This window comes from Lepidothrix coronata, unplaced genomic scaffold (genome assembly GCF_001604755.1).
Source record: "Lepidothrix coronata isolate B3197 unplaced genomic scaffold, Lepidothrix_coronata-1.0 Scaffold184, whole genome shotgun sequence".
Classification (NCBI taxonomy): Eukaryota; Metazoa; Chordata; class Aves; order Passeriformes; family Pipridae; genus Lepidothrix; species Lepidothrix coronata.
The window spans coordinates 1,206,071-1,227,036 of NW_016690364.1; the positions used below are offsets into that span (position 1 = coordinate 1,206,071).

The 20,966-nt window shown below is 41.6% G+C and overlaps 1 protein-coding gene across 1 annotated transcript; it reads right to left on the reverse strand.

Moving 5' to 3' along the window:
• Window positions 1–1,194: 1,194 nt before the first annotated feature.
• ZBTB11 (zinc finger and BTB domain containing 11) lies at window positions 1,195–20,182 on the reverse strand. The gene is made up of 11 exons (XM_017830849.1): window positions 19,873–20,182; window positions 16,945–17,180; window positions 16,057–16,288; window positions 14,133–14,920; window positions 11,940–12,119; window positions 11,345–11,581; window positions 10,816–10,960; window positions 9,727–9,844; window positions 7,033–7,191; window positions 6,389–6,564; window positions 1,195–4,444 (listed from the first exon to the last, which is right to left on the reverse strand). Exons 1-11 carry the CDS (start codon window positions 20,180–20,182, stop codon window positions 3,912–3,914), a joined length of 3,114 nt encoding a protein of 1,037 aa, XP_017686338.1. The 3' UTR covers window positions 1,195–3,911.
• Between the last annotated feature and the right edge of the window lie 784 nt (window positions 20,183–20,966).

Sequence of the window (20,966 nt, forward strand, 5' to 3'; positions counted from 1 at the left end):
CCATCTGTAAGGCAAAATACTGCCTCTAGGACAAAACTTTTCCCAGGAGAGGAAGACCAACTTATTTTCAGCAGAGCCCCTTCAAGGTCACACTAGATTTGTGAGCATGTTCCCCAACAGCCCTGGGCCTGAGAGTGACAACAGAGTGACCAGGGGCCTCTCGCCTTCCGCAGCTGGAACTCTTCTGCACAAGAATAGGCCTTGGTAAAGAACTGCTTGAGAGCTGCTGGGTTCCACCCCGCTGTCAGCAGCAGCTCTAAGACTGGCTCCTGAATGTTACCATAATATACACCCCTCCAGCACTGTAGAAATTCACCATGCTTCCTTTAACAGCCAGGAATGACAGTTCTAGCTCAAGTAGAAACAAAGGGGGGTGTGAAATTATCCACACATCAGGTGGCTGGTTTGCATCTATGGTTGCATCCCTGTGGAAGAGTAGTAATTCAACAGTAGGCTACGTTACTCCTTCAGCACTCAGCCTTTGAAACCTGTTTTTGTTTAATTATATACTTGCTTTTTTACTTACAGAGAGCCAATACACTAAAAAGCTCCCTTATCACTTCCCTGAAGAATCAGGATGAACCACAAAAGATAATCAGCCTTTCTGCACCATTGGTGTTGCCTTGAAAGTTCCTGTAACAGCAAATGCAAAGGCACAGGACACTGTTCCCAGCCCAGGAGCAGCTGTACAGCTCATCCTTCAGCCAGGATGACACTGGAGGACAATTTCCACCCCACAACCCCTGCTCAAATATTCATCCCAGAGCAGAGGCCAAGGTGGAAGTGCTGTGTGATGCTTGCCTTGGGGTGCCAGTGCTGTACGGAAACCCAAGTCAAGAGAGCCACCACCTGAAACAAACCACAGTGGTTACAGCGGGTGCCGGGGGGCCGAGCAGATGCCTCCCCCAGCAAGAGGCCTTGCAGCCAGAGTGATTTCAGTACCAATATACACGGTGTTTTGTTAGCACTGTGCTCTTGCAGAGCCACGTTCTGACAAAATTCAGGAGGGCAGCGTGTTTCCTTTCCTCATCCATGTTAATTCTTTGAGCCTTAAGCAGAAATTAAAAAGCAGGCCTTCCTAGAACTATTCAGACCAGACATTAGCCTACATATGGAAAGAAATACTGAGGAGGAATAAACAATTCTGCAACCCCTTCCTCCTCATCCGCCAAAAAAAGTTTCTTGAAAGAGTAATTCATGGCAAAGCTCCGTTTATTTGTTGACAGAATTAACCATAACTTTATACATCTAACACTAAATAAAAAGAGCAGAATGTACAAATCAAATTAATTATGTACAGGAATTCACCAGGAATACTTAATAAATGGACACTTCTCATGAACTTTATTTTAAAAAAATCAAATATCAACTGCATATTTGCAGTCTGACTTCAAATAGATTGCAGAAGGGTAGTGAACATCCTAAGTGCTGAAGTCTAAAGAAAAATGTAAGGCAACACATACGTGGGAACAGCAAAGCCAAAAGTGACACTCCCTACTTACCTCACGCCGTTCTGGAAAGGTAAGGCACAGCGTGTCAGGAAAGGGGCGCACAACATTCAGCTTTGACATTCCTGGCTGAACCTAGTTTAGGAAACAACCTTTTGGGATTTGTTTGGTTGGTTGTTGTTTTTAAAGAGCAGTCTATTGAGTCAGTTACAGCATTTTTACAGTGGATAGGAAGGCTCTGAAATTCACATTCACTTCTGCCTCTTCCATAGGTTGGGCAAATAAATAAACGCACCAAAGATTAAACTAAGGTGCTGGTAATATTCTTTTTGTAAGGTAACACACTAAATATACAAATAATGTTCTAGTATTATTTACAGCTATTTTTCCTTGAACATTTCTTCACTTTAGTAATAATTTGTAGGATAAGAACATTGAAGTAAATTTAAACTTTACCTAGTGCTCTTTTAAATATTTTTTCATCATAATGGCAGTATTTTAATTTTAAGCAGGATGGCTATCTCCAGATTCTTGACCATAAAAAATTCAAGTTACAGCTATCAGTATTTTTTTTAAATATTAATTTTAGTTTTATTCCATTTGGTAATTAGAAAATAATACAATTGTAAAGGGCTGCAGGATGTATAAATAACTACATTATTTTTCTGAAGGAAGACCCTGACCTTTGAAATAGACATCTACAAATTAATTTGGATCCAAGACAGGAACTCGAACTACGCATTGCTGAAAAAATTTCAATAACTGCTTATCTACAGGATTGCGAAGTATAAAAAGAACAGTCCACTCTGTAGCTTAGTAGACAGATACTCACATAGTTAAATAAGATGAAAGGTAGAAATACTAATTCAAATGAGGTGGTTACTTTGCCATAGGGTTTCTTAAATTTTCTTCAGTGGATCTGTTTCTGTAGCACAGAATTATATGCACGTTGTTTTATTTATGAAGTTTACCCTGCAATAGCACAGGTTTCTGGCTCCTTGGGTATCTTGCCACTGTCCAAATGAGGAAATATTTGATACCACTACAGACTGAGAATCATTTAAAGACAGTTCTGATTGTTCATATGCAAAGCACTTTCAGTTACCTCAACAAACATCTGCTTGCTTAAAAATCAACCCAAACAACCAACAATAAAAGAACCCACACCTTGTACACATCAAGATGTGCACTGTTGGTGGTATTAAATAAGGAACATGTAAACTTGGGCCAAGCATGGCTGCGATTCACACTTGGTTGCAGAAACACCTAGTAAGGATTTTTCCATCTATGTGGTATAACACTGGGTAATTAACTGGCCCTAGAAGTATTTTCTTACAGCAGCAGTAATAAGGTCTTCTAGAGACACTGGTAATTTTGAGACAAATCTGATTTTTACCCCATACTAAGATTTTCCTATTTCTCTATCCTGATATTGCTGTGTGTCCTATTTGGGAATTAGCAAGGCTCCTCCTCCGTACAAGATCAGATCGTAACTAGGTGGACTTCTTCACCATGTTTACATTCCCAAAGAAGTGTGCTGCTACACCTTTTTCATTTGAGAGTTTGTACATTAAATGTAGAGCAAAACTAGAAACATCCATCATTAGGCTGCCTGCTTTGGGTACAGACATCAGTGCTGGTGACAGCTTCCTTTAGACAACCAAACATTGACCTAAACATGGCTGTGCACGGAGGCTGCAGGGAAAGCTCCTCCCTCACAAATGAGAAGGAGTTGACTTCTCTAAGGAGTCTCCCTGCAGTGGGCTGTCCTCTGGTCAACTTGAACTCACAATCATCTTGGAGAACCACTTCCTCAGCCTTCAGAAGATCCCTGACCATTATGTGTAAATGATTTTAACAGTGTTTTGCTGCACCTTGGACTGCCACCCACCTACCCGGAATTTAAGTCAATTCTTCAAACTGGGATTCACTAACAGCCAATGGTGCCTCTGCCCAAATAAAAAAGCCTCAATTTTTTTGTATGTCACATGAAGCACATGCTGCACAAAGCATTCTAACACCCCCTTGTCTTGGGGAGTAAACAGACAGAATCCAATAGAAGTAATTTGCTCACAAACCTGAGGAAATGCACATTAAAACAAAAAAAAGAAAGCTACTGATAGCTGTGCATTTCTAGTTTTTAGTGCAGCCTTTTTATATGTTTTTTTCTTTTAATTTTTAAGTTACAGCATGATACTTACTCCATGACACAAAAAACATTATTCTAACTTTTTTTTTCTTTCAGTTATGGTCAGTACAGACATCTTAGCTTTCAAAGCCTTGGCCCACACTGGAGCATCTTAACTTTTTCCCTCTAGTGCGTGGTGCAGTATTTCGTCACCACAATGTTCAGTACTGAGTAGTAACTGTTTGAAAACAGGCATCATTGAAAGCCCCAGATAACCCATTCAATACTTGCCTCTCACAGATTGTAACACCTCACTCTTCATGCTCTCTCATACACTAAATGGACTCTGTTGTTGTAACATGGGCCACTTCTACTTCTACAGTTTCAATGGCCTGCGTCCCTTCAGCCATTTTCTGTCCTTGCTGTTGTGCCAATACATAATTCACCACCTGCATGATGCTTTGGTCAGAAAGAGTAGAGACTGATGTACATTCCTCAGTAGCTGCAACTGCTTCGATGGCTTCAAGCGTCTCCCCTGTCACTACCACAGTCTCACCCTCACCAGCACCAAAGCTAATCTCGGTTTCTTGCTCCTGCACGTCTGCTGCTAAAATGCTGATGGCATGCTCCACCTGCGTCCCCTGGTTGTGAAACTGAAGAGTATCTTTTTCCAGCATGATTTTGCAGGGTATGTAGTCCCTGTGGAACTTGGTCATGTGCTTCCGCAGGGTCCGGGCATCTATGTAGGCCTCGTTGCACACTGGGCACACGTACGGCCGCTCCCCGGTGTGTGTCCTCACGTGGCGCTTCAGGGAGCGCGCGTCGGCCCAGGCCACCCCGCACGTCAGACACTCAAAGGGCTTCACACCTGTGCTCGGGGGAAAGCAAGGAAGAGATGACCACCAGAGTTCATAAACAGGCATGAGCCACGATGAGAACTGACAGGGAAAAGAGGAGTATGAAAGAACAAAAGGAATGCTGTAACATCTGCCATGTAAGAAAGAGATCCTGTTCACCACTTCTGGGCTACAATATAATGCAACCATAACACATTCAATGGTAAGATTTTCAACAAGTGCTGAGCCCAACTGTCATAGGTTTGAAAAGAAATGTTGGAATTTTTTCCCAATGTGGTGCCCCCACCCCCCCATCTGTTTCTTCCGGGATGGGAGTGGGGGCAGAGCGAAGCTGCACAGGCTGGGCAGGGCAGGGAGGGCTTGGAGTCTTTTGTTTGGGGGCTTTTGGGGTTTGGTCTGGGACAGGACAGAGCAGAAGCCTGGTTTTTGGCCGCCTTGTCCTCTTTTCCTGAAAGGAAATTTTTTCACCACAGGACACCTCATGGAAGACGACTGAGAGAGACCAACCCATCTCAGAGCAAAGTATTCTGCTTTCAAGACTGCCTGTGGGAAAAGGACTTCATTCTTTTTTCATTGCTGGCTGCAAGCACACGTGGCTGCGAGCAGCTTTTGAACTGCTGGGACAGTCCTGCATTTCTCCCTCGGACTGCCGCAGGTTTCTTCCTCCCCATCTGGGGTTTGGGACTTTGTTTTGTTTCTTCTGAAAGTTTTTGATTGCACCTTTTGTTGTTTATTCAGATTTTGTTAATAAAAAGCTGTTTCTTTTCCTTTTCCACACTTCTGTGGAAGTCTCTTAATTTTTAAGTTGTAATCTTGTTAAACTAAGACACCAATCTAACATTTTACTTCTAAAAAACTTTTCAGGATTCCTTTTAATGAAGTTTCTTCCCTGTTTTAAGTGCACACTACTTAATAATATCAATTCTAGTTTTTTTTTTGCTGGTGATGCCTTTCTGAAACCATGTTTTACTTCACAGAATTTGTCACTTACATTTATTTCTAGACACCCTTTGTTTCTGTAAGTCCTTCTGTACACCTACACCTGTTTCACCTTCTCTTCTACACTGCATATGTTCAAATACAGCACCTGATGTTTTTATAATCTTATTCTCCCTCATAACATCCAAGTTCCATGGTCTGTAATATCTAATGGGGCGTATGGGTAGTGACCAATGCCATCTCAATATTGGCTTTTCCTCTGTCACAGTTACTGTAGATCAGGCTATTGCAGGACACTTTATTTAGAAACAAACACAAAATCTCCACTTCAGTAGTTAGACAGCTATTAGATTTACTCATAAGAGCTCTTTAAAAGGAGAAACGCTTCAAAAAAAGTGGGGTTTGCCCTCCAATAGGAGAATATACACTCCCAGCACAGCTGCAACAACAGAATACTCAAAAATCAAATTTCATACTTCAAAAATCAATTTCATACTTCACATCTAAAGTAAAAATGCAGATACTTTTAAAAAAGAAAACTGTAAAATGTTTTCATATTTTCACCAAGCATCCCATAGTTTACTGCTTGTTATAAATCAAGAAGTTGATCAATTTCCAACATTGGTTTGGTTTTGTTTTTTTTAATTTAGGCCAATTATTCTCCTATCTGAAGATTATTTTAACTGTGTGTGGAGAATGTTTTACGACATCCAATTCTTTGCCAGATTTACACCTTTTAATCACTTGTAAAAAAGTTCTTCCATTAAAGTTCTGAGAAAGACAAATTGGCCTTGTCCCTGTGTGTGACTGGAGTTTTAGAAAGATCCCAGGAGCCACCTCTGGGAATCACTGGCAGCAAGTTATCAAGCCAGGACTAGCTTAAACCTAACTGGAGAATCTGTAAGAACTCCTACATGTCTTACCAGATAGGATATACACAGACTCAAAGAAATAATTATCCCTCTCTCCACCATGGTTTTAGGGGTTGAGGGATGTCATCACTGTTTTCTACATACCTTCATGATTGTTCACGTGTCTCCTATATTCCCGGAGTTGGGTGAATTTTCTTCCACAATGCTCACAAACTCGTTCCAGATTTTGTTTTGCTCTTCCTTTTTTACCGTGTGTTGCTTTCTTTACATGTCTTCTGTACAAAGCCTTCTCATAAAATTCTTTTCCACATACATTACACCTAAAATGGGTTAAGTGAGAAATCTATTAAAATCATTATGGTACACTTATGTATTTAAACCAAAATGCACTTGAGTTATGGTAGGCAAAGTTTAATGGGAATACTGTCTCATATAACAAGCAGTTCCCTAATTAGAAGTAACACTGTTGGACTGAATTACATTTTCTCTTATCCACAGCCACAAAGATTCCACTTACCTTCTAGGGAAGTGAGATCCCACACAAAGCATTTCTAACTTCATCAATTATATTTATCCTCACACTATGTCATGTATCTTAGTCCCAGGACTATCTCAGCAGGTTAACAGCTAAACCACACTGTTTAAAGTCACCCACCCATTCTCAAGACCCCAGTCACCACCAATCAAATGGTACTTTTAGAGTGGACTAGGTAGTTCCTTGTTGGCTGGCTGTGGATCTGTATAACCTCCTTTTGATTAGTACATTTCAGCTGTTAATTTTCTCTTACCTATAAGGGTCTGTGACAGAATGAGACTTTACATGAGAATACCAGTCTTTCTTCCAGCTGTAACATTTTCCACAGAACTGACACTGAAATGGCTTCACACCTAAATGTTTATTCATATGCTGCCGAAGATCTCGTGCTTCATAGAAACTTTTGTCACACCTGTAAGAGTAAATGTTTTAGCAACCTATATAAGAAAGGCACTGGGACCCTATTCTTTAATAGCAACTAAAGTCTTTGAGAACACCTACTGCATCATCAATATTTATATAAAGCACAATCCCTTTCCAAACTAGGGAAAATTAAAAAAAACAGCAGCTTGTTTGAAAGCCTGGGATAAAACCTGAGGACCTCTGAAACACACTGTCTCTTATGAGTAACTACATTCTTTCTGTTATTTGGATGGGGAATAATCAAAGTCAAAACAACTCGGAGACATAAGAAATTTGTATTATACCATATGAACATAGGAGGGCATTAACAGCTGCTTCTTCCCTTAAGAGGATTAATTACTGATACACAGACAACTGGAATTTGTTCTTTGTAATGTTCAAATGTAGTTTTTTTAGAAATGAAAATATCAAATCCATGATCCTACAAGAAAGCATCTGAAAGTAGTGATACTCATTCCTTAGCTAGATGCTTATACACATCTAAATCCAGGCAACCTTATTGTTTTCCTTCATTTATACCTTGCCACAATATGACTATATAGCTCTTCTTGGTATGAAGAGCTATGGTATAGCTCTTCTCTCTCTACAGAGACCGGTCTAATCAAAGACATGGTTTCTCCCTTTGAAAGAAATTCTGCTGATCATCTCTATCTCCTCGCTCATGTAACATCACAGAGCTCTATGACTCAAAAAGGGACAGAGGCAGAGAAATGTCAGCAAGCAAAGGTGGAGGATTCAACTTCTGTAGACGATCAACCACCGGAATGAGGAAATCTCAGAATTCTCAACCTCCAGTGGAATCTGAAAATATAAAATAGCTTCCACGCAGGAACAAAACTTTTTACATTACATTTCCTGAATAATGGGCATTCTGGACAGGAGAAAAAGTTTTCTTTGCTTTTGAGGGCAGGGGGGAAAATAGGTGATGATCCTTGAGCCACCCAAACAAACTCCTCCTCCTAGGCTGCAAAAAATGACAGCTCCTCTTCAAATGGGGCTCTCGGAGATCCTTGGTTCACACAGCCACATCAAAAAGTATCACAAAGATTGGCACTCGGTGCTCTCTCCTCAAGGATTGCATATTTGGAGAAGTCATTAGAGAAGTACAAAACTCAAACAACCACCACCCTCTAACACACACAAATGAAAGCAATCAAACAAACACATCACTGAAAAACTTCCACAACCATTTTAGGAAAATAACTCATGTTCAGCTTCACTCAGCTTGGCCAGAAGTTCAAACTAAAGCCTGGCAGTGATGTTTCCATTCCAAGCTACCAAATTAAAAAACTAAAGTCTGGTTATTGCTTAGTGAAGGTCTCTAAACCATTTGAGAAAACATCAATAATATCTTTAGTAGAGATCTTTGCAGCAGAAGCAGCAAGGACTGTGTCTATCTTGAAGAAGCTGGGGATTCAAAATATCTTCTCTGTCTAGGTGATCTTTTCCATCCATTACTCTACTGCCTTAAACAAAAAAAATTCATTTTTAAAACATATTTCGCCTTCAAACCAAAACTGCCTTCCCTAATGTGTTTCATGAAATAGTGTCTGTGGCCTCTATTAGGTCTTTCTTTGTACTTCTAGGATTAATATTTTTAGCATTAAAAAGCACTAAAGAACATTGCTGACAGAATTAAAGTAAGTTTTCAGCACTCAGAAAATATTATTTTTGCTAGCATGCAGCAGCACTACCAGAGATACCTTAAACAATACTTCAGATTATTGCTTTCATTAAAATCTTGAGATGCTACAGGCACTCATAAATTGTGCAACTCCTCTTAATACTTGAGAGAGCTTCCCAGGGACCTAACTGAGAGTTCAAAAAAATTAAGCACTATTTGTCCTTCTTGGTCACTTGAAAGGTTCCCCTATAGTCTGCTTGGTCATGGAAAAAGTATCCACGTTTCACTAATGCACTAAGAGATGCACTCTTTCCAAGTACACTTTCTGCTAAACTGAAGTCCACAATGCAAAGATATTTAAGTGGTTTTGCATGTTTTATAATCAAATTAAATGCAACAGTCAGTGAGTCTTGATTTATGATGATGTTCCCGCAGAGCTGTTTGCTAAACACAGTGTGCATTGCGATGCACACAAGTACCTGACCTTGTAGACTATACAGGACATTTTCAAATTAAACTGAAATCACCTATCACACTTAGAGAGGGCAAAACCAGGCTGAAGGCCCTTGGCCTCTGACAACCTTACCACTCCTATCTGTCCTACAAAGGAGCTGTAAACCCACATAGCTACAGATTACAGCACCTGTTACAGTGCAAACACACTCATTAGAGAACAACTGTGTGAAACCAGAGCCAGGTTACAGTTTAAAACCAAGCTTTTGCTCTCCAACACATGTATTTACAAAAATGTGGTTTTTTACTTTTATGCTTTAAAAGTCTTATCTCAGGCCAGTGGAATAGTTTTACACTACAACAAGGAGCTGCTTTTGACCTTTAAAATTATGAGGATCTTAATGTTAAGAAAAAAAGCCCACCAAAGAAACCCACCAACCAACTTACTGAGTACACTGATATCCACGAACTTCAGGCTTTGGTTGGTGTTTCTTTATGTGTTTACTGAGCCCTGATGCCCTGTGGAAGGATTTTCCACAGATGGAGCAAAGATACTTGGATTCTCCTGAAAAAAACAAAACAAAATATGTTACCAAGCCAGGCCTCCATTTCTCTGGAGTGCTTTGTGAGAGTGGTTTTTTTAATTCTCATATAGTTTATCTTAAGTAATCAGAGCAGTACTACAAAGAGAAGTTGGTTTAATTACACAGACAGAATTTTTAAGTGTATTTTGTATGTGCTAATGCAATAATACACAAAGAGTGGAGTAGCAACTCTAAACTGCTTTATTTCACTTTTTTTACACACAAGTACCTCATTGCAGCTACTAATCAGCCATGAGAAGAGAGCAGTCTAAAAACTGCCCTCTTGTGTGAAACCCACCTCCCAATTGCCTGTGTTCACATATTATGCAACTTTTCCAGCAACACAGCATTGCTTAATTAATTGTATTAAATCTTGAACTTGTGGAACAATACCTTAAAATAAAAATTTCTGCTCCAATTCATCAATGTAGGAGTGATGAGTACTAATATATTAAATATAATATATACTTGTATTAAATTATTATACTGTCATTCTTTCACATCCTAAGATCTTTCAAGACACCAGGCTTTTTAAAATGTCAGCATTAGTTCAGCAAGTCTTGTAAAACGTACATGGAGATTTTGAGATATTTAACTTGTTTTCCTCTAGAAGTATAGGCTGGAAGTGTAAGTGCTTTAAAACATTCCAGCTTGCTGTCTATTTTTTGTTGAAGTGACATGATACATTAAATATGTACATAAAACCACAGGAAAAACCAACCACAATTCCCTGTTCTTGTATAGAACATCTGCATAATAACATTAAGCTATGGTAAAATAAGCCCAGAAAATGACTACTTCCCTCTATTTCTGCTGCCTGACCATTAGAGGAAAAAGGAGAAACTGCCATTTCTTTTTTTAAACAGTGCCTTTGACACTGAAGAACAATAACGAAGTTCAGCAGCACAGAACAGCCAGACAAAGGAAAAGGATTCCCTTTCTCATCACTTACCTGTATGAATGCTCATGTGTTCCTGAAGACTTCTTTTTGTGACAAAAGACTTTTCACACAAGTCACACTTGAACTGTTTCTGTACTTCATGGAGAGCCAAGTGCATTTTTAATCCATGCTTATATGTAAAGGTCTTTCCGCAAACCTGAAAAAATCCGCATGTGGTGAAATAGAACAAACAAAAATCATTATATAATACGTGTTTAACTTCAAACACAACAAAACCTCCTCTATTTCTTGGGAACTAGGATGGCCACACCTTTGATTTTGCACCAGTGATAGAGCTGGTCTATTAAAAAAAGGAATACTCGAGGGAAGACATTCTTCTAGACACAGGAATGTGGACTTTCACAACTCAAATTCATTCTAGTTTTCTTGCTCTCAGACTGCAAGCAATTTCATCAGGATGTTACAGCAGCATTCCCTATTCTGAAGTGACTAAAATTAACATGAATTTTAGGGCACAGCATCAATACCAAAATATCAAGAGACCACTACCGATTTGATTCTGAGGGTAAAATGACTTTACCTTGCATGCGTGTGGTTTTACACCTGTATGTTTGAGCATATGTATTCTGAGAGAATAGGGCTTAGGCAGAGTTCTCCCACAGATATCACACACGAATTCCCGTTTGGTTCTCCCTTTCACTGCAGACACACCCGTCCCTTCCGCACTCGTAGCTGCGGGGTTGGCTTCGGTCTTCCGAGTGTGCCGGACAAGGTGGGCCCGCAGGGATGCACCGTACTGGAATTCCTTTTTACACAGCTGGCAAAGAAAATATCACAACTTTACTTTGCTTTTAATGCTCAAAATTAAATTAAAAACCAAAAAGGTAATCAAAGATTTGGAGTAGAGTAATAGGGTTAAATCTATAACCTGACTCCAATAGGTATTTTATCTCAGATTAATTAATAGTTACACATTTTTAATCTTATGGCCAAGTGGCTGCACCACATTTTACCCCACCCCACCCAGATCAAGACTGCATCTGACTCTGAAATCCTTAAGGAAAATAGAAGCTTGTACCAAGAAAAGGCAAAAAAAAATAATTACTAACGTCATTACTCAATGAATTTTCATTAAGAGGGAGGTTTACAGACAAAAAAAAAAACCCTCAACTTACAGGACATTTATATTCTTGAGATCTTTCATGTTTCAGTGTGTGCATTATAAGTGCATAGCGCCGCTGGAACACCATTCCACACTCTGTGCACTTGTGCTGAGCTTCAACTTCGTTATTTTCTGTGGTCTCTCTTTTGGACTGTTTCATTTTTTTCCCTCTTTGTACCAGCTTCATGGCAACCTAGGTTGGAAAAACATAACTCTTAAATGAATTTTGCTACACTGTATTTCATACTTCCTCTGCAAGTGAGTACTAAAAACTGATTTTTCTGTGTTGCTATAATACCTGTTAATTTTGCAAAGTTAACCTAGCTTCTAGAAAGTTACCTTATTTCAGTTCACTACAAAACTACAGATCTCATGGTGAGTGACAAACTGGTCTTAAAACTGTAAACTGGCTATGATAATGGGCACACAACGATTTAGCAGTTCAGGGACAAATAACTATTCAGCCCTGAGTAATTGCCTAAGTGAGAGCTAAGGGATAGTTACAGGGAAATCACAAAGTACTACCAGTCACAATTTCCATCAAATGTTTCTAACCCTTTGTTGAACCTCAACTTCCCTTTTCAGAATTTATATTAGCTTTGCTAGAAAAGTCATCATATTAAATAAATTTAAAAAAAAGGCCTATGAGCTATTAATAACCTACCAAAAATTCACAGTATTTAAGCAAATTAATTCTTTCAGATTAAGAGTATTCCAGCTTTCCTGGAGATTTTTTTATGTAAGGCACTAGTGGTTTTTTGTTAGGCATCATTGACAGTGCTACCTGGAGCTGATAATCTCATTTTCCTCTGTAGAAACTCACTGTCAAATTCTTTAGAAGCCAAATTGTAAGTGATCAGGCTGAAATTTCCTGTATCAGGACCCTCTGGGGTTCTGAGAATAAGGCAAGGGAAGGAAATACAAGCATCCCTATTTCTTTGTCCTGTTCTCCCAACAAGCAAGGTATCTAACAGTTTTTAAAACATGCCAGCCCTTCCATGCCTCTGGAAGCCAAACAAACTCAATACAGAGACAACATTTTCATATATTTTTTTAAATTTTACCGTTGATCTGAAAACTTAGGCAAACTTAGCGAAATTGTGAAGCCACAAAAGTAATTTTGTTCAGTGTGTGATTAGTAAGAGCTTGGAAAGTAATTCCTACACAGCACACCTCATCCCCGGTATCTGAATGCCAAGTGGAAGCACTGTAATTCAAGTCGGCAGCATTTTCCCTGCAATCAGTTTCCTGGTATTCTGCCAGCATCAAACCTGGGAACTCAGAAAGGAGTGTCTCCTTCCCAAAGCTTATGACACATCCAGTGCCATAGGGGGAAGCTGAGGGATGCCCGAGACAAAAGCACTAAAAGCTATGAAATGAGTTAGGAAAGGAGAAACCCATTCCTGAATCCAATCCCGAGCAATTATCTAAACCAACTGCTTTTTTCCATAGGTGGTCACTGTTTGTGGACCTCATGTGTCAATGGGCTGGATTTAAAAACTGCAAAGTAAGTTAACAGGAGTTGTTCCTGAAGGTAAATATTCCCCCCTCCCAAAACAGAACAAAAACTTGTCATTTTCCAACCCTCATAAATAGGCTGCTCAAGTATTTTGACTGCGCTAGTTCTAACACCTGGGATTTGAACTGTCCATCAGTAGGAAAGAGACTAATGCTACAGTTTCTGGCTATGAGGGTGTTGTAATGATAACAAATTATTCCCCTGTGTGTGGAACTGGTGGCTAAACATTCAGTATATTCGAGTGCTAGAGTTTTTAACATCAACGCTCTTGGAACCTTTTTTCTGAACTGACCCCAATCTGAAGGTAGCAGGACTGCATTATTGTGACTTATGACTACATCTTAAGATCCACACGGGATGTCAAATTTTTCTTTCCCAATGCTGTTTTCCAGTCTGAACAAGTGTAGGGTCTCACTTCCCTAATAGATAAATACATTTGTCTATGACTGACATACACATGACATAGTTAAGAATTAAATTCACAGATCATTGAGGACTGCTGTGAGAAGATACTGAGGCTGGGCTAAGATCACTGAGCATACTCAAAATCTTTAATATGGAAGGAATATTGATGCCAAGTCAATGGGATTTTTTGTTTGTTTGGTTTTTTTTTGGGAAGCAGTCTTTTCAGATAGGTTTTGAAACACTGGTAATTACTGACAACAGGCCTTATGCCAGATAGAATACCTGCTGTACTGCAGATTTAGGATTTGTCTTTCTGCTTTGCAGTTTCTTTTCAATTCCTTTATGCAATCTGATATATCCCCCTTCACTGACAGAACGCTGGCGAAGCTTGCTCTTGTAAGTATCATCCTGGCTGGAAGCAAGGTTTTCCTGCGGGGAAACTGGGATGCTCTGTTCGTTACTTGTTTGCGTGAGTGTCTCTGAGGAGTCTTCAGCAGCAGTGTCCACATGTGCTTTATCACTTTCATTTTGAACGGTCTCGGTTTCTGTTTGACTCTCTGTGTCCACATCTTCCACACCCAACCTTTCGTAGAGGCTGTTTGAAATGCTCTCCACCAGCTGGATCTTGATGTAATTCTCAGCTTTTTCACACTGCTCCTCAGGCTGTGGAAGATCATGGGGAGTGGCCTCCAGAGGCTCTGGGTGCAGGAGGTTGGGCTGGGGTGCTGCTGCCTCCTCTGTCCCAGCAGAGGAAGGAGCTCCGTTCACAGCTACTGGCACTTCACTGTCTGTGAGCTTAAGCGGTTCAGCACCATCCGTGGGCTGTGTCTCAGCTTCAGCCTGCTCTGCTAAGTTCTGTGTTGACTCCACAGTTTGAATGTCTCCCTTTTGGTACACCGTGATTTGTTTCTCTTCCATCTGTTTGTGCACATTTTCACAGATTTCCAGGACATCCGTCATGAAGAGATGCCGGGCAAGCATGGCCACTTCTGCCATGCTACAGAAGTCAAAAGTTAATTCTGAAGTGTAAGCAAATTCCAACAGAGGCAGGAAACTGGATTTGCAGAACCCTACCAGGAATAAAACAAGGTATTAGAGCAAGTACTGATGACCCGAATTACACCAAAATATCCCATGATGAATACAACTGTTCACCTTTGATATGGTTAAGTCTGAAATTTAGAGCAAAACATACTTTGAAATAACACTGAAGTCTCTCCACTGGGACTCAATTAGTTGTCATTTACACAAAAGCTTTCTCCTCATGTATTTTCTATGGGTAAGTAAGCTCAGACAACTTTTCCAATAACTACATAGAACTTAGGTAGTTTCACAATAAAATTCCCTAGAAAAATGTTTCAAGATGCTGGGAGAGCCACAATATTTTTGAGACACATTAATTTAACCAAAATTTTTCTGGACCTGCTACATTCAGAAAGCACTCAGGACTTAAGTATCAACTGATGCGGCAGAAAAATAAAACAAAAAAATAGCTATTGGAAACAACAAATATATGGATATATAGATAGAAATGCTTAAATATAAGAATTTGGTAAAATTTTCCACAGTTGTGTAAATCATGAATCAAGCATTTGATCTGGGGGAGCTTCTGGACCTTCATATTAGAAATGTATTGTTCACACAGAGACAGGCACAGTTAAGAACTCATGAGAAAGCAATGCAGAAGGCATATGTTCTGTACAGTATTCTTCATCACTACAAACCTGTTTTTAAAGCATTAATTTTAGAATTGTCTCCAATCTTTAACATACCAGAAGGTTTGAGAAATAAGCAGACATGCATAATATTACTTCAGAGAATTAAGAAACAATTTAGCATTTGGTAAGCTAAACAGCTCTCCAAGAAGCTAGTCAACATCCCCCACTGATGTATTCAACATTTGATTATGTTCCCTTTTAATGTCTGTGACCAATACAAGGAGGAAACACACTTAAGTAAGGTAAAAAAATCAATCAAAAGCTTCTCAGATATTTTAAGATGAAATACCATAGTCCACGGAAAATCAGATTGGACAAAATCAGAGGGATTGCTTTAGCATTAAAATCCACACAAAATACTTTTAGATTAAAAGAGAGAAAAAAGCATGATAAAAATATTTGGTTGTCTTGAACATTAAAAAAAGACTGAATTAAACACCTTACTTAGGATATTATGATTTCTAGCTTTGAAACCCACAGCAATTCACCTGACAGATCCACTATAGCTTCATGACTAGTGACAGCTCCCTTTTCAATGAAGAGCTCTCGGAAGTACTCGCTGTTGGCTGCCAAGACAGATTTGTGAGCTTTGTACTCCTCTCCTTCAATCAGCAAAGTCACATCACAGAACTGATTGGACAGCCTCTGCTGATTCAGCTGGTTTAAGACTGACAGACAATGTTTGGAAGATGACTGCTTCACAAGGCCCTTACTGTCCACCTGTCATAAACAACATTATGAAAATTTCATTACATTTAGATTGTGCCTTTTTAAGCATTCACACTGAAATACAGAAAAGGATTATTTTCTGCAACCATGCAATCAGTTCAAGCCTGTATAACATAAAGCTTAAATTTACTATTGTTTTCTTCTTTAAGCTTCACCCTCCCTGCAAACACAGTTAAAAGAACACAACTGGAAAAATGGGAAGACACATTCAAACAGTTCTTTGACCATGTTTTTCTATGCTACAGTCTGAAATGGTTTCCAGATTTGTGTCTTTACATGCCCATGAGCCTGCACTTATGAACAAGAACTTTATGTATCAGTATAGCATCATTTATTAAGGAACAGATAAAGAGCCCAAGACAATCTTGTATGTGATGTTTTACCACTGGTAATTTTGCCATTCATTTTACCTTGGATTCTATATGCACAAATAGGAGTCAGGATGATTTTCTTTTTCAACAGTGGTGTACTATAATTAATTTCATGTCATCTATACCAGTAACCCGTTTGCACATATTCAATATCTTTGGCAAAATTTATATTGTTTTGCTACTACAAGATTATCAAAACAATGGAAAATAAGTACATGACCAAGAATGCAGAAACAGACAATTCAAATTCATTCAGATGTAAACAATGGTACTTACAAACACAAGCTCATGCTTTGCTATTGGCTTCTTCTTCACAGGCTTTGGGGATGCAGCTGGAATTGATCCTGTGTTACTCAATTCATCATCTGTTTCATTGCTGTCTTCATGAGATTTTGCATCCAGTCCTAGTTCCCCCAGCATTTCAGAAGGATCTGACAGAGATCTAGAGCGATCCAGCTTTTCTTGGCACTTGCTGCATTCTTTAATGTAATCTTTAACCTGCTTAAGGATACCTAAGGAAAATTAATGGAGCTTAATTAGGCTTCTCATTGTAATTGAATTTATCTTAAACACACAATTAAACATGTAGGTGATTAGCACAACCATATTACATGCTAACCAAGGAAAGGGAAGTAAATTGCCTACACGTTCCTACTTCACATTACCAGTTCTGATTCTCTCACACCATTTCATGATACTGCATGTTACTACTGTAACCCATTAATTTGAAATAACATTTAGAATGTCACTACATCAAGCAAACTCTCCCAGAAAGATTTTTAAGGCTAGAAAAAAATAATAGTACTTGGACATTTACTGTAAGAATCCCAAGACAATGAAACCTGCAATGTAATCCTGCATTTAGCCAACACGAATGGCTTGTTCTTATTGAAGGGGACAGGAATTGGACTGCTCACCTAAGGGTTTTTACAAAAATTGGGATCAACTGTGTTTTATGCAATGATGATGATACATATTATTAACACTGATTTAAATCAATTGCTTATAATTTTGGAATTTAAACCAAGTAATTCCCACCACTACTCTAATCAGTGTAACTAAATAATTTTAGATACTTAACAATTCCTAAACCCAGGGTCCTCTTCTAGTTACCCAGACATTTTCTGCGTATGGCTTTCAATCCAAATTGATTTCCTTCACTAGGAGAATATAAGAACATACGTAACAGCCATGCCTCTATAGTTCAAACCCAGCACAGCTCAAAAACTTGGCTGACAGTCTTAGACTTGCACTGCTCACACCTTCTCAGGGTATGAGATGCACTATCATTCCATATGTATCCCTGTAAAGATCAGGAAAACACACACTTAAGGCAACCCAAGACATTCACGCCTATTTCAAACACTTTTACATTTTCTTGATTTTATCTCAAATTAGGGCTAGTTCTCAGCACAGGAGGTGTCTGGTCTTCAAATCACGTATCCAACACCCATCCTGGCCCTTGGGCCATGCTCCAGCCCATTGCTTCCCAGCTGGAGCAGACAAACACTAGACTGACACCCATCTCCCCACATGACACCTGGGCCAAAGCTGCTGTCCACTGGAAGCCCAAGAATATTGCAATGGCAAAGGAAAACAATGTTTTAAAGGAAACATAATACTTGAACTGAAAGCAGGGAATGAATTTTAGGATTTTCAGTGCAAGAGAAACAGGAGAGTACAGGTTGTGCAAATAAAGGTGACTAGTAGCCTCAAAAGATGCAGGATACAGAATGCTCTCTCCTGACAAACAGAAGATGTGATGAGGTCCATCGGGGAAGTTTCCAGCACAGGGTGACAGTAGATGCTAGAACAGTCCAATACTGGGCAGACAATGAGAATGCAGATAAAGGCAAGGAAACCACCATCCAGAATAGATATATCAACTTTGAGACAACAAATTCTTTTCCACATCAAAGGGTATTCAAGTCAAGGAGATCTGTACTGGAAGGATGTGTTGCATCCAGAGCAAACCCCCTCCAAATCAAGATAGGGAAAAACAAAGCTGAAATGACAGACTTGCTAACTGATGAAGAAAGTAGAACAAGAGAAGCAATACAGACACAATCTGGGCCCTTGGCAAGTGAAAAGCAGGATATTTTTTAATGGATACCTAGGACTAAAAGTAGAACAGCAAATCCAAAGGGAATAAGATGTCAAGTCACTGGCTCAGCCAAAAGAAGGCCCCAACTGGGAATTATTGCTGTTCATGCACCACCATTTTCAACAGCTGTGATATCACTCAGGACTCAGCTGAGAATTGGTCTGGTCTTTTCAGCTTCTCATTGGAAGAAAGAGATAAATATAAAAACGAGTGTCAGGACTGCAAACCACCACTGGCAGCTGTAGTACCTAAACATGATCACCATCCACATGCACGGATGAAGTTAAAAGCTAACCTGAGTCACATGGAACGGATTATCTCCCTATACAAGGCATTCCCTTTAAGAAGTCCCTGCCTTAACCGAGCTGTATGCAACACCTGGAGGGGGACAGTCCTGTTCCGTGTTTCCATATATTCAAAGGAGGGCTACTGGGTAAGAAGCCCTAGGACAATTTGCTGGCCAAGGTGCACCTCGCAGAGCGAGCCCTGCCCCTTGAGGAGTGACACAGACCACGTGCTTCGAGGTGGCACCGGTAATCTGCTCTCCTGCTCTCTCCAGGGAGGACACCAGGACATCCCTTCAGGACCCTGCAGTACGAGAGAGACACGAAGCTCCTGGAGCGGGGCCAGTGGAGGGAACAAAGATAATTAAGGGACTGGAGCTAGGTCTGTTCTGCCTCGAGAAGAGACGGCTGAGAGGGGACCTCATCAGTGTCTGTAAGTATCAGGAGAGGCTGTCAAGAGGATGGAGCCGGGCTCTGCTCGGTGGTGCCAAGGAATAGGACGAGAGGCAACAGGCAGAAACTGATGCCCAGGAAATTCCACCAGAACATGAGGAAGAACTTTTTTACTGTGCAAGTGACTGTGTGCTAGAACAGACTGCCCAGAGGGGGTGTGGAGTCTCCCTCACCCCAGATATTCAAGACCCGTCCGGACACAATCCTGTGCCGTGTGCTCAGGGATGACCCTGCTTGAGCAGGGAGGCTGGACCAGACGACCCACTGTGGTCCTTCCCAGCCTGTCCCAGCCTGTGACTCTGCCCTAGCGCCTCAGTAGCCGCAGCCCCGTCCGCCCGCTCCGTCTCCCGCGGCTGCACCCACCTCTCCACCAGTACTTCTGCGAGAGCCCCTGCCATGTCTGCAGGCGGGTGCGGTGCCCGCCGTCGGGCGCCAGGTGCGCGTTGCGGATGAGGCGTGCGCGGCGCTCGGCCTGCAGCACCACCTCCAGCTCGGCGAAGCGCTGCTGGTCGCGCTGCCGCCGCTGGTAGTACAGGGTCCCGCCGCGCACCACGTAGCAGGCGGCGGCCTTGCGGATCTTCCGCTTGGCGTTGCCCTCCGTGCCCGGCGCGTACGGCTCCCGCTCGTTGGTCAGGTACCGCAGGATGGCCAGGTAGCTCTCCTCGCTGGACATGACGGGGGGGGGAGGGGCGCGGGAGCTACCCCCCGCGCCCTCGGAGCCGCTGCCGGGGCGGGGAAGGGGGCTGGGCCCCGGGGCCAGCGGGAGCCGCGCCCGGGGGGGAACTGGAGTGTCGCGGCCCCGGGCGGCGGGAGGGAGGGAGAAGCTCGGGCAGCGGCCGCGGCGGAAAGACAAAATGGCTGCTGCACAATCGGAAGTGACGCAAGAGCCACCGCGCGCGGGAGGGGCGGGGCAGGGGCGGGCACGCGGGGAAGGCGCCGCTCGCGATGGGGGAGTGGGGTGGCCATCTTGGAACCGGGCAGAGGAGAGGCCGCGCGGGGGCCGGGGCGGCCATCTTGGAGCCGGGCAGAGCCTGCGGGGGAGGGCGCGGCCGTGGCGCCGTGAGCGCTCCCGAATAAATAAATCCCTTTGGAACCCTGGCTCCGAAACGAGGGGCCTCTGCTCCAGAACTGCCACGGGAGCAAGGGCAGTGAGCAGACGAACAGTGAGATTCGGGCTGCACTGTGATCAGGAGCAGCACCGGCGCGGGCCTCGGTGCGCTCTGTATCACCTGTGAGAGGCGAGGGAGAAAGTATTTTAAACGTCAGCTGCTGGTTCTCCTTGTCTGAACTCTGACCCGGCTTTTACACTCGTAACAGAGACAGGAAATGAAAGGCAGGAACCGCGGGGTGTCAGCCCAGCCAAGGGCGCCGCAGCAGTGACCCTTCCCCTGCGCTCGGTACTTGGGAGCACAGGGGTCCCCACACAGGGATACCGACGGGATGGAGCGAGGCTGACG